Below are 17,368 nucleotides of genomic sequence, written 5' to 3' on the forward strand. Positions count from 1 at the left end.
AAGTTATTAGCAATAGTTTATATATTTATTTTTTAAATTTGTATGTTATATTTCTTTAGTCTTTGTTACAGTATCAACTTTAAACATTATATGTACATATTATTTGTAGATTTTATGTAACTGAGAATTTCAAAGGCAATCCTGATGAATTACCACGAGAAAGGCGTCTACCTTGGTTGGCACTTAATGAAGTGAGTTAATTGATGTTCCTTGATACATATTAATAGTCGAATAATGCGACTTGTTCTTTTATACCTATCTTAGGCTTGGTTTTCATTGTTAGGTATTCATGGGTGAAACGTTATCAGCACGAACGAGTTCCTTGTTCATAAAATTAGATAAAGAGCAAACGTACCAAAAAGTTAAAAGCTCTGGTTTGTGTGTAAGCACTGGTACAGGATCAACATCTTGGTATAAATCTATAAACAGTCTGAGTCGACAAACTGTGCAAGAAATATTGAGCCTTATAGATACTAAGCGACGATTTACCAATAACGAAATTGAGACTATCTGTTCAACATACAATAGCAATTTACGGTTTGATGCAGGTTGGTACATGTACTATGACAACAAAAAATGATATTTATATAGAATATTTTATTAAAAAAAAATTTTATTAAAATATATATATGTATTTTTTTCCAGAAGATTCCAAACTGTGTTATTCCATAAGAGATATGATAGTAACTGATGCAATGCTCGTTTCGAAGCGCATATATCCTCGCGGTTTTTGTAAAAAGATTACTGTGAGATCACAATGTTTCGATGCAGGTTTAGTTCTTGATGGTGGAATAGCAGTCCCCTTCAACTTCGGTACCATCGCGGAAATAGAAACTTTTCCGGAAGACTCTTTACGAACCATTATTCTCCCTGATTGAATCGACTATTAGAATACTTTTAAAAAAGTATTTCAGTGATACAAATATAATAATTTTTCATCATGTAAATAATATTCTCTCACTTTTTGTATTTTTTATGAAAAATATCTTTGGAGAAATATTTATAGAATATAATATATACATATATATAAAATGTTTAATGAGCGGAGGAGGGAATGAGAGAGCTGAGGTATACATATATACTGAGAAGTGATAGAAATAATATTTATTTATGATATATTTGAACATTATATATACATATGCAAAATTTTATGAAATATGTAAAGTTATAAGGCCCAGTTCCACAACTTATTTTAACCAAAGTTTAATTCGTTAAAGGAGAATTTACATTGCGTTCAATGTCCGATGTATGATGTCCGATTGGATACAATGGGTTTGGGACGCAATGTAAATCCTCCTTTAACGAATTAAACTTCGGTTAGAATAAGTTGTGGAACTGGGCCTAAATGAACTACTCGATTCATAGGAAAAAAAAACATTCCTAGCATTCATGTCTTTTAAAATCATATCTATATAAAATCTACATGACTATGTATTATAAGCATTTATTTAAGATATATTGCCTTATATTATTAATGTAAAATGATAGATAACATATGTACTTGTATAAATATAAAATTGTTATTTCATATTATAAATGCCAATTCGAACAAAAACTTCAATACTAAGCTAATATTGTTTTCTTTTTACATATACATATTTTTAGAATACTTTATATAGCTTTTACTATACTTAATAAATATAAAGCAAACGCTTCATGTTAATACATCTTTGTTACTTATTTAATTTGAATTAAATCTAAATGTACGACGAAGAAAAAACCTTATAATGTGTCGTAATTTTATTACAATTATCCACATATTTGTATCATTGCATGATATTGTTTTTTCCAATTATCTTTTAGATTTATGTGCTAGATGTATATGCAGACATAGTAAATTACTAGGCTGGAAATAATATATATTGAATAAGGTACTTTTCTTGTAATGTATTATCAGCTAGCATGAAGAAATGTGCTTCGCGTATCATAGATTTTGCATCTTCATGATACGCACATGAGACCATGAGAGAGATATTTATATATTGTCATGTCAAGTTAGGTGTGTCGATGCGCGCTGTCTGACTCATTAAAAACACACACATACACATATGTATATACGACGCTCGCCTCGCCGAAGAAACGTCATCGTTCCCCCTTGTCACTTGTTTATATTCGGCGATACGGAATACAATATACAATACAGTGGTGTGGAGTGGAGCCGAGGTGCGAGTATCGCGCGATGCACGTGCGTGACATTATTTCGTTAAACAATTCTGCTGCGCGATCGCATCTATGAGCACTTTCAGCTACGAAACGGTAAGGGATATAACGAGAAAAAAAAATCATGAACGAAAATAATCGGTTATCACGCGATACGACGATGCTTTTTTCTTCGTTACTTGGCTTGACGTAAATATGTGTTTTTGTACAGCAAAGATTCGTTCTTTCGTCAATCCTTGAAATTCCTCTGTCTGCGTCGCCCGACGAAGTGAATCGAAATAACTGCTTATAAACTTGTTGAGGTTAGGATGTCGAATTAATCTTCGTTAATACCGCGTATCAAATCTGAGCGGAATATTTCTCTTATTTTTTCAGCCAATTTATGTTGAAGATATTCGATATAAAGCGATATATTACATAAGTTTTATATCAGTTTTATAATTTCTTGTTTTTTTCAAAGATTTCTATATACATAGCAGGACTTTAAATGTGTTGATAACAGAATAAAATGAAAAAGACACCCATACGTAAAATAAAAAATAAGATAAAAATATATTTTTAAAAATAAGCTGAGAGAATTTGAATTAAAATATCAATTGAGACCAAAATCTTACATCTATGATTAATATTTCCACATAATGCTATCTTTTAAGAGTTAAATATTAAGTAAAGTTAAATGTTAAGTATAATAATATATATGCACAAAAGAAAGAAGAGAGCCATGTATTTCATAAGCAATTTCATTTTAATCTATCGTTACAGTGATATGTTATCATTGATTTCAGTTGCAAAGTTGTTCGTGGAAGTTTATTGTACACATACATACATACATACATACATATGTACATACTTACATACACACATACTCATATATATATATATATATATATATATATATATATTAAACTAACGCCAATTTATCTCTTATGCATAGTAGTACGATGATGTATATGTATATGTATGTAATAGTTAAATATTTAATGTCGTATGAAATAGTTATATTTTGAAATTAAAATAACTTAAAAATCAGTTTAGAAAAGGATAAAAATTTTATAGAAAATCTAGATTTAGACATGTACAGATTAAAGACTTATAAAGGATATGTTTTGAGACATAATTCAATAGAGAGAGATTGAATGTATAATAGAAAGAAAAATAATATTTTAAGACATAATTGCAATTTATATTAAATTCCAATTACATTACATTTTAAGTAATGTTTATAATACTATCAAAATTATATGTTTATAATACTGTCAAATTATATTTTAACAAATGTAATTTTTGTTTGCAATTATAGAAAGCTTATTCAGCAGAAGACTAAATATTGCAAATATCGTATAAAGTGTATTTTCTATCGCGTCTAATGTGTACGTAGCGTTATCGAGTTTGATATAAAATATCGATTGTTCGTACAATTGAGAGAGTAGATATATCTAAGATATATACAGATATAAATATTTCTATATATTAAATATATAATTACTTATACATAATGTCGATTTTTAATATTTTTCAAATATCTGACAATATGAATAATGAACTTGCTCAGGCGGATAAAAGATAAGATTGTTGCTCAAATTATAAAGAAAAATATGCGATTTTATAAAGAACAAGACTTTTGTATCCTTTGTATATTTATATTTATATGCTTATACTATACCAAAAATTATAATATAACTTCTTATCATAATTTCTTGTCATTATGTACATTCTTATTTTTTCTATTTTCATATCGTAAATATTTTTGTTCTATGTGTAAATTATCTATTGCTCACTTATGTGAAAATTATAATAGTTAATAATTGAAACAAATTTATAATAAGAACAAGAAACATTGATTTTTTCAGAATATTGTTTCCAGCAATATTTCTATGATATTTTTATAAAAAAAATTTCACTTAATATATCTAGAGATTATATTTACATAAAAGAAGATTATAGTAAAATAACGGGTTTTTACTACTATTTTTATACAAGAAAATACACTTTGTTTATTCATTTACATCATTGTTTATTCATTTATGTAACAATACTATAAATGTATATTATGCATACAGCATTTATAAGAATTCATCAGATGTTGGCAAAATACATATTACACAATCCAGCGTCCACATTTTCAATACATCTTAGTATTTGCTCTTTTTGGAGAACATGGATATCTGTATATTATTATTAGACTCATTTTAGCTGCACATTTTCTGTATTTGAAATGAAATGGATTCTAAAAAAGAAAACAGTAAAAATGTAGAACGAGAGTAATTAAAATGAAGAATTGTACTAGTATTACTATTGTGACTATATATTAAGACATAATAATCACTTTATTACTTTAAAGGTCGACGTTACGACGACGACGATATCAAAAGTGTATCAGAGGAATGGCAGAAGATGAAAGACAAATTAGGATGGCCGCTGAGGCCATACTGAGTGGCTCCATCAACTCCCAAAGAAGTTCAGTTACCCAACATAGTATGACGAGAACGCCGGATATTATCTTCAGCGAGGATTTGATTGCAGGAGCTCGACATAACGGCAGAATGTCCAATGTCAGGCGTTTCTTTTGTCTCTTCGTTACCTTCGATCTTCTTCTTACATTTCTCATGTGGCTCATTTGCACAATGGTATGTTGTAACTGGATCGTATTCAAAACATTATTCATATATTAATCAATATGGATTGAAATATGATCTTGCAAATTTAACATTTTAATATAATGCATGTGACTTGCTTTTTAAATAACTAACTGTTAACTTGCTTGTTAAATAACTAACTGTTTAAATAACTGTTTTAAATAACTAACTGTTTCTGAGGTTGCTGTCAATATTGCCAACAATTATTGTTGTATGTATTATTATTAGCACATGATAATAATTAATTATTATAATTAATCGCACTTAGTTATCTGGATTGCTACTATTTTTTATTCGAGATTTTTATTAGAGATTACTTTTTTTTACTTTATATTTTTACTTCAATATCTGCAGATTCTCTTTTTATTTCTGTTCATGTCTTTGTTTCAACAGTCTTTTAAAGAATTTCTAGCTTTATGTTTTTTTTAATTGAGCTTTCTTTTTGTATTATAATTTTATATTATTAAGTCTTCTCATTTTCTCTATTTGAATATTTAATTAAATAAATAATTCAAAGATCACTTTTAAGAGATTCTAATGAAATTTTTTATCTTTATTATATTTACAGATTGCAGGTGAAAGTTTAAATACAGCTTTCCTAAATCAGGTGATACACTATCATATAAAGACATCTTTATTTGACATTGTGGTAAGTATATTCTGTCGTTCATCATCAATGAATTTAATTAACTGGATGACGACAGTGACATTCAGTTCATCATAATTTTTCATTATTTATTGGGAGCAGAGATTTTACGGATTTCATCTTCTCAGATGGCAGCAATTTGCAGGTTCACCGTCTTGTTGCTCTTTTACGCGCTACTATATCTCAATCACTGGATCATTGTAGCTGTGAGTATATTTACTTCAATCACATTTGCAAAAAAAATTTAATAGACTATTTGACTTAAATAGCAAAAATAAAATTAAAAAAAAAAGTAAAGTAACTTCCTATAACGAGTTTTTTATTTAATATTATTTTTAACAAATTTGTAATGTGAACAATAATTTGAGGTTTTATATTTTACAGATATCAACTGCCACAACATGTGCCTTTCTAATTGCAAAAGTTTTTCTTTTTGATGTAAATATTCCCGAAATATCTATGTACCCAGCAAACATCAAATAACATTTATATAATTGTTAGTTGTAATTTCCCACTCAACAATATAACTGTTACATGTCATGTAACTGTTGCATAACATGTAACAGTTATATTGTTGAGTGGGAAATTACAACTAACAATTATATAAATGTTATTTGGTGTTTGCTGGGTATTATCTTTATTTATCAATTTGTTTGACTTATTTCATAATATATCGTGTTTTTCAGTGGACATCAGCTAATCAACCAGTATTTCAAGTTCTGCTAATCTTAACATCTTTTGTGTTATCCTGGGCGGAGGCTTGGTTCTTTGATTTTCGCGTGATACCTCAGGAAATTCAAGCAAGAAATTGGATTCGAAGTAAGCTTTTCTTAATGATTTAATTTTCTCTTTTTTTTAAGTCGATAATTAATCAATAATTAATAAAATATAAAGAATAACAAGATGTAGTAAGGTAGAAAATTTAGTTATGAATTAATATTTTACAAAAAGAGATCAATTTAGTCAATACACAATAAAGTAAAATCGAGAGAGAGAGATGATTATAATTTGATTGTAATTTCACACATTAATTAGAAAACATAAAAAGATCAAGAAATTTTGAATTTAGATTTCCCGGATACAGAAAGAACTCCTCTACTACAAAACGTCATTACCGAATCACGACAATATGCAGCAAACGTCGATCACATGAGCACATTTTTCACACCTGTGGATTCTCCAAGTCATTCCGATGATGAAGACATTTCCAAAAAGCAAGACTCAAGAAGATTATCAAGGTCCAGCGAGTTATCTATGTTTCTAGCAAAACTTACACCTGATAAGGTTGGTGAAATTAAATTTTTTTATTTACTTATTGATCATTGATTCAAAACATAAATTAATGATAAAATGACATCGACGAATGTTTAGATATAGAATCAAAGATATAGAATCAAAAAAGATTGTGAAAATAAAAAACAAATAAATTGACGCATAAAATTTGTCAATAAAATCGTATAAATTTAGAGTGTGATTCCGATTATATCCTTTAACTGATCACATAAATATAAATATATTACTGAGAATTTAAAATGCGCATATATCGACTGATATCTAATGAAGAGATAACAGAATATACATATCAAATAATCTAAGACCGCATCGGTAATTGAGAATTTAAAATAAATATATGTTTCCATATAATGCTGATCGACATCTCTCTTTCTCTCTCTCTCTAATGAGGAGATAACAGAGCACACGTGTCATGTATAATCCAGAATTGAACAATTAAACTTTATCAAGATCAAAGTTAAGTAAAACTGTAGAATTTATATCGCAATTTCGCGTTTCTCGATGAACGCATGTGTTCCGTGTGACTTCTGGTCATACAGTGGGACTTTTTGAAAACAAGGAAGAAGGCTCCCGGTAGCGAATTATCCAAATAAGACATCGAGCCAGTTCGATTATTTCGACTAATCGTAGATCGACAACGATACTCTGTTTTGATTTAGATATTGACTTTTTGACATAGAGCCCGAAAAAACTAATCAAAATATTTGCCTTTGTCCGCAAAAATAACGTTTCGTTCGAAAATTTTTGAGAAGACTCTCTAAAATCTAACGACTTTATAATATGATACAGACTTTCTCGAACAATATTTAATAATACAGTAAGATTCTGTTTAATTTTATTCTGTTGCTATTCTGTTTGACTTTACTATAACGCGTTTGTACTAATGCTGATAAAATTAATTTTCCGATATAAAATATTTTTATTATATATGATTTTCCACAAAACATTTTTCTATTTATGTTTATATTGTCATCTATTCCTCTTTATAAAATTTAAATAAATTTAATGCTTTAAATTTAATGCTTTAAATTCTAGAAATGCATGCTGAGTACTAATCATGTTATTAATGTCTTGTATAAATAATCAATGTCGATTTAGGAATCTATTTAGGAAAATATCCATAATATTTATGAAATATAATATATTTAATACACATAATAATATGTCCAATAACCTTTCAATCAGCAAGAGATAGCAAAAAAGTCTGGGGTGGGAATAAGAAAAATATGGATGAACGTTATCGTTAGTTGGCTTTCATTTATTACCGACTTGTTTCTACGCGTTCTGTCATATTAAATTTTAATCTGTAAGCGGTTGCGCTTCTCCTAATTAATTATTCGTTACATTATGTTAATTCTAAATATGTTCAACATACATATCTTCATACACACGATCATACGCCCCTTCTTTCTCGGTGATACGTTGAAATATTTGCCCAAGCCTATAGAGAATAGTTGCAACCCAAGAAACAATTGGATAAAATCGTCAACGAGCGACAAAATATCTTTTGTGAGTTATCTAAAATAAGAATATGTCTGTTTATGTCAATGTATTACTTACTTTATGAAATCTCTTAATCTCTATTAATCTTTTATAAATAAATTTGATAATAGAAAAAATAGCAAAATATAATTTGCAGAAAAAGATTTATTTGAACAAAACAAAATTTAATTAATCGAAAATATAAATGAAATTCTACTTTTATTCTAATTGTAATACACACTTGCATTAATTTATATTGTAAAAAAGAGATGTGTATAAGTAAGAACAAAATTACATAAAAATATTTGCAATATTTTGCCAGTATATTACATACACAATATTTATCATTAAATCCATTATACAAATCATTAATTTTCAGATTTACATGATATGATTTGTAGCTCTTTAATTAAATTGCAAACTTTAAAAGTAAATAATTTTTGTCATTCTGATATGTATAAAATATTGAAATATCATATCATGTTATATTATAAATTATTAATGAAAGAGTGCAACAAATCAGATCATTTAAAATTTACATTAATGCAATAACAAATTGAAAAATTTACTTTATTCAATACTTTTTTAATTATTGCATTAGTGCTGCATTTCTAAAATTTCATATTACTATAAACGCGGATATATATTTCCATTTCTTAGAAAAAGAATTTTAAATATTTCTAAATATGGTGTTAAATTAAAAGGTTTTTTTTTAGATCGACGAATATAAAACGAGGGCATCTAAAACGTTGCAAAACTGTTACAACTTATTAACATCAAAAGAATGGAAGGTCGAAACTATAACAACTGATGGCGACGAAGTGTCTTATATGCAGCTGCCATCAGAATGGAAATTAGATGGAAAGATCATGAGAATCACTGTAAGTTAGCATACATATAGCATAAATTAAAATAAATAAATGAATAAATAATAACAAATGCAGAATTTTTTTCTTTCTCTTTTTACGTGCGTCTAAATAAATAAATTTTCTCATTTTATGAAATAATAAAAGCTATTTAATTGTTTCAGGGCATTATCGACGTGCCTGCTAGTATATTAATAGATTTATTGTTTGATGGTATCGAGGAATTTCCTTTGTGGAACAAACTTGTGACAGAATCGATAAAACTAGAGGTAATTTTTATATTTTCTTTCTATTGTAATGTTTTATTAATATTGCAACAATTATCGTTTCTAAGAATATCGATGAAGACACGGACATCGTTTATCAAGCAACAAGTTCTTATGGTGGTGGACTCATCACAGCGCGAGATTTCGTTATCTTGAGACATCGTAAGAAATGCGGCGATTATTATATCAATAGTGGTATATCTGTCCCTACGGCATTGGTTCAGATACGTCCAAATATAACTAGGTGAGAGAGAGACATTAAAAGAAATTATATTTTTTAGTGTATAAAAAAGTTATAAGAGAATTAATTGCTATTTTAAATATTTTTAAGGGGTGAAAATGGTATAAGTTGTTTTGCAACAGAAGAATTGTCTGACGAAGAAGCCAAATGTCGTTTCACCTGGATTTTAAATACAAATCTTAAGGGGTGGATACCACAAACAGTTGTAGATAGAGCCATGTCCACTAGTCTAATTGACTTCATCACATATTTAAGAAAACATTTGGATGATATGCAGAAACCATTAGTCTAGTACAATGTTGCTCATAAAAATGATAAATAGAATTACCTACCCCTACCTATCTATTTACTCTCTTTAATATACTATGTTAGATTTATATATCTTTTGTTTAATATGTATTGACGCACATATAAGAGCAATATTGAAATTCTTATTATTACAATATGTATATTATAATAATAGATCTTTTAGAAAATATGCTTTAAACACACAGTTGGAAAAAAGGTGCCATTTTCCTAAACAAAATTTTTTAAAGAATTATTTGATATTTAATTAAAATAAAAAGCATTTAAAATATGCAAGATAGATCTATAATAAAAATTCATGTAGTATGGACAGAAATTTAAAATCAGATATATAGAAGATGATTATAATTTGACAATTTATATATATCCGAATGTATATGTTCCAATTATATTTAGAAATGAATTATTTTGCATTAATTTAACTTTGTAAGAATTTTATCGATAACGATGGCACATAGATATCATCTACATCATATGTAACATCTACATCACAATTTATCTAATGAAAAGAATTGTATGTATATACTTTTTTTATCACAAAATTAATTACGATAGATATAATCTCGAACGAAAAAGAAACATTATATTTTATTCTAATCATTGTTTTTTTATAAAGTGTAGTAATGGTAATAGTTTAAAGAATTAATAGGAATAGGAAATATATTATGTGCTTTTTGTATAAGTGCCTATGAATATTCGGTTAAGTGTATTTTTTGATGTACGATGTATATAGTACATGAGAAATGTGACATACACGTTTAGTGTGCATGATAGTATCTACAGTGTATCGCGAGACGACACAAAGCCGTGATAAAAAACGCTATAGAAATATTAAGATAGCATTTTATTATTTGTTTTTTATAGATTTATTAAAACATTTTTTCTCTGATCACGAAAGTCGTGAAAGCCTAATGTATTGATATTGTATATATAATGTGCATTTAAATGAAACATACATTAAATAAAAGCTGAAAATATTTCACTTTTTAAAGAAAAGATGTAATAGATTATTATAATTAATTATGCTCTTCGTCAATTTTATATTTCAGTTATGAAGAAACTCACATACATTGCATCTCGAGTTCCTTATTAAGTTTATAAAAAATATGTATACCTATATACATTTATTACTGACAAGTTTTTTTCATGAATTAGCATTAGATATATGTTACGAGCATCAATAGAGATTTCCGCTCTGTTTGATTATAATTGTTGTGGAATTTTGTGAGAAATGGAGAATATATATTTGTGTTTCCATAAAATAGTGAAAATTTAGCAGTATGTATCTAATTTAAAAAATTGTATTGCTTTCATCTCAGTATATGTATTTGTAATCGATAATATGTAATTTTGTGGCGTATATACATGATAATAGCAAAAATGTAGTGATATACTAGAGAAACAAATGCAACGACGCTAATATAGTCCCTTTTTTATTTAAAAAAATGAACTTTTACTGAGAAAACTAATCTAAAAGAAAAAACTGGCCTATTTATTGAAATTCAATTCAAAAATTAATAGTAAGTCAAAGAGAAATTACATATATGGTTTGTTGAGAAATATTTTAAAATTATCATTAATTAAAAAAAAGATAGTTTAATTATTAAATCATTGTACATATAAATATATTAATCGTTGAAAGATCTCTTACAATGTATGGGATGAGTATTGCTATAATATTTTTAACTTTTAAACTGTTCAATGTATAATAGTGCATTATTTTCGACTTTATACGACGCGTTTTTTGAGATACGTGAGATATAATCGTAATATCTTGTTTTCAGATTTTCGTGTATTACGATTGACATTGTTAAGACACAACGATCAATTTCACATATTGCATCATATAATAAATGCAATGATGGAATATGTATGTAAAAAAATATATAAATGCTCTACATTGTCTTATATATTCATAATATACATATTATGATAGCAATTTCTCTAATATCGTCGTTTTGTATGTGTCCTTTGTTGTTTGTGCAATACACTCTTGCATTTTCACTCGAAATATTTGCTATGAGAATCAGTACTATGTTATATAAGTGAACGATGTTTAAACAGAATAAGATAAGAGTATAATCGAAGGTGATTTTATAAATCCGGCTTGTGGATCCGGATGTAAAGATACATATATATATACTATAAGTCAATAAATGCGAAGAAAGAGCATATGTTGTTCTTTTTCCTAAATGCATCGAATTTCTCTAATCCTACATCGAGATATAGTAATATCCAAAATAAATAAAATATTTTAATCTTTATTTGTGATTGTGTAAAGTTCACCCGTTCTCATATATAAGTTATTGAATATCTTCTCCGTTAATTGCTAAACATCCAAATATTTGCACACCAAGAGAGTATGTAGTATATGAGAATAGAGATACGAAGATTAATGCTAAAATGGATAGAAGCGGTAATTGTGGTGAATCCATGTATTCTGGTATGCATCAATTAACATGATTATATAGCGATATTGCTTTGTACAATAATATTATGAAACATAATTAAACTCGCTGCTTTTTATACTTTGCATATCGTCAAAATATCAAAAGCAAATCTTTTCATTAAATATATAAATATAACATAACACATGCAAAGTTACAATTAGTATGATTAATTTGATTAAATAATCGTAAAAATAGAAATTGATAGGATTTTGAAGGATATTTTAATGACTAAAAAATTCATTATTTTAGAAAATTCAGGAGAAAGTGTGCTATTAATATATATAAAATGAAAATATATATCCATAGAAACCGTTAAGTACTCTTAACTGATATATAAAATTATAATTTAAATTATATAATTATAATATTTTAAATAATATAAATCTGAGTTTGCCATTTTTATCAAAGTATTTGTTAGCAATACATAATATTTTGGCTTATTAGAATACATAGTTCTTCATAGAATTCCTCGATATTGAAAGTTAAAATTACATAATTCTAAACTCAATATGATTTGTTTTATAAATGCTAATGTATTAAAGTAATGCAAACTTTGCCACATCTGGTTAAGCGTTAAAGTTTCGCATACCATCTAATCTTCCATACGTCCTGTGTAATCGAAAGCAATCATGATACACGTGGAGTCTCACTCATTATCTTCATCTATGTATATATACTGATTTATTAAAATATAAAATTATACGATAGCTTATCTTAGTTTTTGATAAATTTATTTACATCTAGACAAAGAAATAATAAAAAAAAATGTGATAAGATTATTGCATAGGCATTTTTTACATTCGTTAAAATTTAATAACATTTGAATGATGAATAAGCATAATCTTTAGACGTAATATAAATAACTAGAAGATATTAATATATATTGATTAAATTTTTGAGAAAAATCGCGATCTTAAATGCACATTTTTTAATATTTTAGTAAAATAAAACGAAATAAAAGAGATTTCACATAATATATAAGTATTACACAAACTCTCTTCAATTCTATAATTTTGCAAAATGCGTAATCCGAAAAATAATACATTGTATAATATTATGTTATACATATCTAGAAAATTTGGCACTATATGCATATATCAATCGCTCGATTAATTAATTTGCAAAATAAGCGTTGTATACAGAACATGCAGAGGTCTACTGATCGAGTGACATCGATAGACGCCCAATTCACGGTACTGTTGTAGCATAGATTGTTACATGTATTCCAATTATTGCGAGTGCGACATGTATGCGAACAATAGGCACACATTACGAATTGTACGTAGATGTATATGGATGCATGGTCAGCATGGTAAATTGTTACAGTCAAACGTCATCTGCAATTCGTCACACATATTTTGTAAAGCCAGTGTGAAGTGCAATCTGTATTTGAGTTGCCAGTTTGCTATTCGCACTCAATTATAAATCGCAAAAATTATCGTTATTGACACGTAATATTTGTCGTTTAAAATTTAACACAAAAGGAATTTTAAATATGTTAAAATTTAAGAAGATAATACTTTAATAAAATTAAATTAATACTTTTATCTATATAATGTATATTGATGTGAGAAAAAAAAAAGAAAAGAAACATACTCTTCATATTTCTTTTGAAACATCATATGTGATTTTATAAATGACAATCATCTTTTCCAAAGTTAATAATCTTATATAATAGACATAACATATATATTATGGGATTTAATTTTATTATATCAAATTTTTATTATTTTTCTAATTTTTAATTATTTATCTTTAATTTCTATTTTTATTAATGATTGGAAGATACCTTGCCAAAAAATGACAACAATTTTATATAACAAAAACATTTGTTTGTTGACTATGTAGTCAACAACTCAGTGGCAAAAGCACAAAGGCTTTTTGAAACCTCTATAAAATTTTTTTCATATAGTGGTGTAATATTTATTATAAATAAATCATTTTATCGTAATAAAAACATAGGAGAATTAAATACGCTGACAAAAGATATGCTAATATAGTATGTAAAAAAAAGAAGCTTCTCAATAGAGAATAAAAGTAATTTTAAAAGTATTATAAAATGGTAATATTATAAAATGTGAAAGCTAATATTAGGTGCTGATTATATAGACGACAGAGAAACAGAGAATGCAGAGAAACAGAGAATATTTTAATATTAAAATATAAATATAATTTTTCTTTTGACAAATATAAAAATGATCAATTCTTTGTTTAATTTTTATAATTATATAATTAATAATAATGTAATGATAATTTTTATATGATTTACATATTTATTTTACATATTTAAGATATGTATAAAACTGAAAAGTGCTAAATCTTCATCTCCATAATAATATATGCTATACGTACGATCGTTATAAATGTTTTCATACATATGCAAAATGAAAGAAAAATGGGATGAAGGGCAAAAACTTGTCATATAAAAAGATTATGGTAAATACCACTGAACACGGCTACAAATTATCTAAAATTGGCTAATATCTTTTTAACGAATAAAAATTGAGAGACTTTTTTTCGTTTTTCAATGATATTTGTGATTGACAAATCGACCCTTAAAATATTCTATTTTTTAACAATAAAAAACTTTTTTATTATTATTTAACATTGATAGACGTTTCATAAATTTTCAAATGTAATTTAAAATGTCACTTCGAATTTGACTATTATCATCGTATTAAAACTCGATTATTCATATATACAATCATTATATATACATTATATATACAATCATATTATCAATACATACAATATTATCGATTAATATATCATCAATATATATTATCAATTAATGTAATACTAAACAGCGTTGATATAAATGTATTATTTCTACACATTTTACACATGTATATTTCACGTGAGTTGGAACTACAGCTGGAACATGACAGGAAGGATCAATCACTAATTCAAGTTTAATAAGCGCAAACTATGGACGCAATACGCTCTGAAACTTCCCCCATTTTTCGCTCTACTAGAAATCGTCTAAAAAAAAAGGCCACTTCCACGCTCGGTCGGTTTCGCGCCAGTTGCAAGCAGGTCAGTGCGAGAGATGAGGGTGATCTTTGCGCGGGCGGACGACCGGCGGCCGCAGGGGCAGCATCCGTGTGGAGCAGGTGGCGCTGACGCAGGGGCCGGAGATCGCGGCGGGCGGGCCGAGCCAGTCGGCTCCGCGCTTCACGCGTGTGCGCATCTCGCGTAGTGTCTTTGTCGCGCCGTCGCGTCTGGCGATTTCGAGAGAGCAGTCCTTCCTTTCCCTCCACCCAAGGGAGAAAGAGAGAGGGAGAGAGATTCGTACGAGTCGCTCGCGCGGTGTGATTTACCGGTCGGCGATTTATTATTAATAGGCAGTTAAAATTGCCGCGCGCGATTGATAATTTAGCGCGTCTCGTTTTTTTCTCATCGACGACGCGCCGGCTGAAGACGATGAGGACAGCGAGGATGTGAGAACGGCACACCTGGGGAGCGTCTCCGAGTCGGTACGATGGCGCGGAAATGGTAAATACACTGCCGTTTATCTTTATCTTTTCAAGGACCTTTTCACGCACTCTTCCTTCGTTTTATTATTACTTATTTCGAGACTTCGCGAGACTGACACGCGTCCGTCGCGACGCCGGTTGTGTTACAGCCTCTCTCATTCGTTCGATCAAATCGCAGAAATTATATTCATATTCGATTACTTGCACTTCAACACAATCGGTTGTTACGTTTTATCGTATGAATGTAAAACCAGATATGTTTCTTAGCTATGCGATGCCTACTCATTTGAATCTGATACGTTATAAGAGTGCAATCGTGTGGCTCTAGGTTATGATTAATATAAAGATGTAAGGAATAAGTAAAGATGTTTACGGTGTTTTTTAGAGAAAGTAAATATATTATTCTAAAATCGAAAACATTAAAGAAATCATATTTCTTATATACAAGTTTGTCAGAGATATTATATGCAAGATTATTCTTTTTATTTCTCGTAAATATATTTTATCTTTATACAAAAGAAACAGATTAGAGAAAACAATTTGCAGCGAAATTTTAAACGATAAGTATTTGAATTGATAAAAATTAATAGGAATTAGAAATTAAATCATTAAACTGATAATTTAATCATGACATGATATGACATTATTTAAATAAGACCTGGGAATATCTCAGTGAGTTTCTTATACACATTTAGATGTATACAATCATTAATCTTATTATAATATCTCCACCTTGTACATCAAAATGAATTATTTCCAAAATGATTTGCGTCAATATTTGCATCCATCTTATAATTGATATTAAACTTAGTCGTGTTGTTTTTTTTCAATCATATTATAGACAAGAACAATATTATAATTTAGGAAAAATAATTGATAATGAAAATTATCTCGCATATCAAAAGTAATTAACTTAGATCATCAATATCACTTTCTAATATTTCACACATTACATGCTTCTAATTTTATATAATAAGACTATCAAATGGAAATTTTATATAAGACATTTGAAATTTTAACCATCATATATATATATATATGATTTTATCTATTTTGTGAAGTTTAGTATATACGAAAAAAGTGAACCCTTAATTTTTAATCTCTAATTACTTAAAAATTACTAATTGAATTTAGATATTTTTGCTGAAGAAAATTATCGATTTTAAATTGCCTAAAAATTTTTTACTTTATTACACTTTCATTAACTATCACGTAATGTTGAGGTATGTTTTGATATAATATATTCCTAACATGTAATTATATATTATATCTGAAAATCAAAAGACATTTCTAAATTTTTATATCGTCGAAAATTCTTTTTTATCAAAAAAATTATGCATTAATAATAATAATAATAAAAGTATTAAATTTGTATATTTCAAACTTGTATATTTGTATATTTCACTCCATCTCCATTTTAGCTGCATCTCTTCAATTAATATAACAGATAACATAATCGAATGAATAAAATTGATGAATAAAATTATTCTCCAAAATCATTACGAATTTATTGTTGTTTGATGGCTCTCTCAGCCTTGATATGACA

At 27.6% G+C, this 17,368-nt stretch overlaps 3 protein-coding genes and 1 long non-coding RNA gene across 6 annotated transcripts in view; 3 read left to right on the plus strand and 1 right to left on the minus strand.

The window, feature by feature from the left end:
- The window catches only part of LOC145961188 (NAD kinase 2, mitochondrial), a 4,155-nt gene extending 2,513 nt beyond the window's left edge, over positions 1 to 1,642 (plus strand). The window contains exons 4-6 of the mRNA XM_083081124.1: positions 110 to 191; positions 284 to 548; positions 646 to 1,642. Of these exons, the coding sequence (XP_082937250.1) occupies positions 110 to 191; positions 284 to 548; positions 646 to 878 (580 nt within the window). The 3' untranslated portion in view covers positions 879 to 1,642. The remainder of the gene's footprint in view (positions 1 to 109; positions 192 to 283; positions 549 to 645) is intronic.
- Positions 1,643 to 2,052: 410 nt separating this feature from the next.
- On the plus strand, positions 2,053 to 12,160 carry Start1 (Steroidogenic acute regulatory protein-like). 2 transcript variants are annotated; one of them, XM_083081122.1, is made up of 11 exons: positions 2,053 to 2,256; positions 4,502 to 4,787; positions 5,365 to 5,445; positions 5,571 to 5,648; positions 5,827 to 5,880; positions 6,129 to 6,261; positions 6,512 to 6,726; positions 8,934 to 9,098; positions 9,248 to 9,352; positions 9,418 to 9,593; positions 9,681 to 12,160. In XM_083081122.1, exons 2-11 carry the CDS (start codon positions 4,545 to 4,547, stop codon positions 9,880 to 9,882), a joined length of 1,452 nt encoding a protein of 483 aa, XP_082937248.1. In that variant the 5' UTR covers positions 2,053 to 2,256; positions 4,502 to 4,544; the 3' UTR covers positions 9,883 to 12,160. The 2 variants fall into 2 exon arrangements, with proteins under 2 accessions (XP_082937248.1, XP_082937249.1); XM_083081123.1 differs by lacking the exon at positions 2,053 to 2,256 and adding an exon at positions 2,342 to 2,462.
- On the minus strand, positions 4,164 to 8,190 carry LOC145961189 (uncharacterized). The gene is made up of 3 exons (XR_014435579.1): positions 8,111 to 8,190; positions 4,495 to 4,798; positions 4,164 to 4,387 (listed from the first exon to the last, which is right to left on the minus strand). It is a non-coding gene; the product is annotated as an uncharacterized LOC145961189 (long non-coding RNA).
- A 3,326-nt stretch (positions 12,161 to 15,486) lies between the features above and the next one.
- Positions 15,487 to 17,368, plus strand: part of Dgk (diacyl glycerol kinase 1) — an 87,785-nt gene continuing 85,903 nt past the window's right edge. For both annotated transcript variants that reach the window (XM_083081118.1, XM_083081119.1), the window contains exon 1: positions 15,487 to 15,841. The gene's annotated coding sequence lies outside the window, so the exon portion shown is untranslated. The remainder of the gene's footprint in view (positions 15,842 to 17,368) is intronic.

Source organism: Camponotus vicinus, unplaced genomic scaffold (genome assembly GCF_025532165.1).
Source record: "Camponotus vicinus isolate PSW18456_S1 unplaced genomic scaffold, iyCamVici1.0 SCAF_11, whole genome shotgun sequence".
Lineage (NCBI taxonomy): Eukaryota > Metazoa > Arthropoda > Insecta > Hymenoptera > Formicidae > Camponotus > Camponotus vicinus.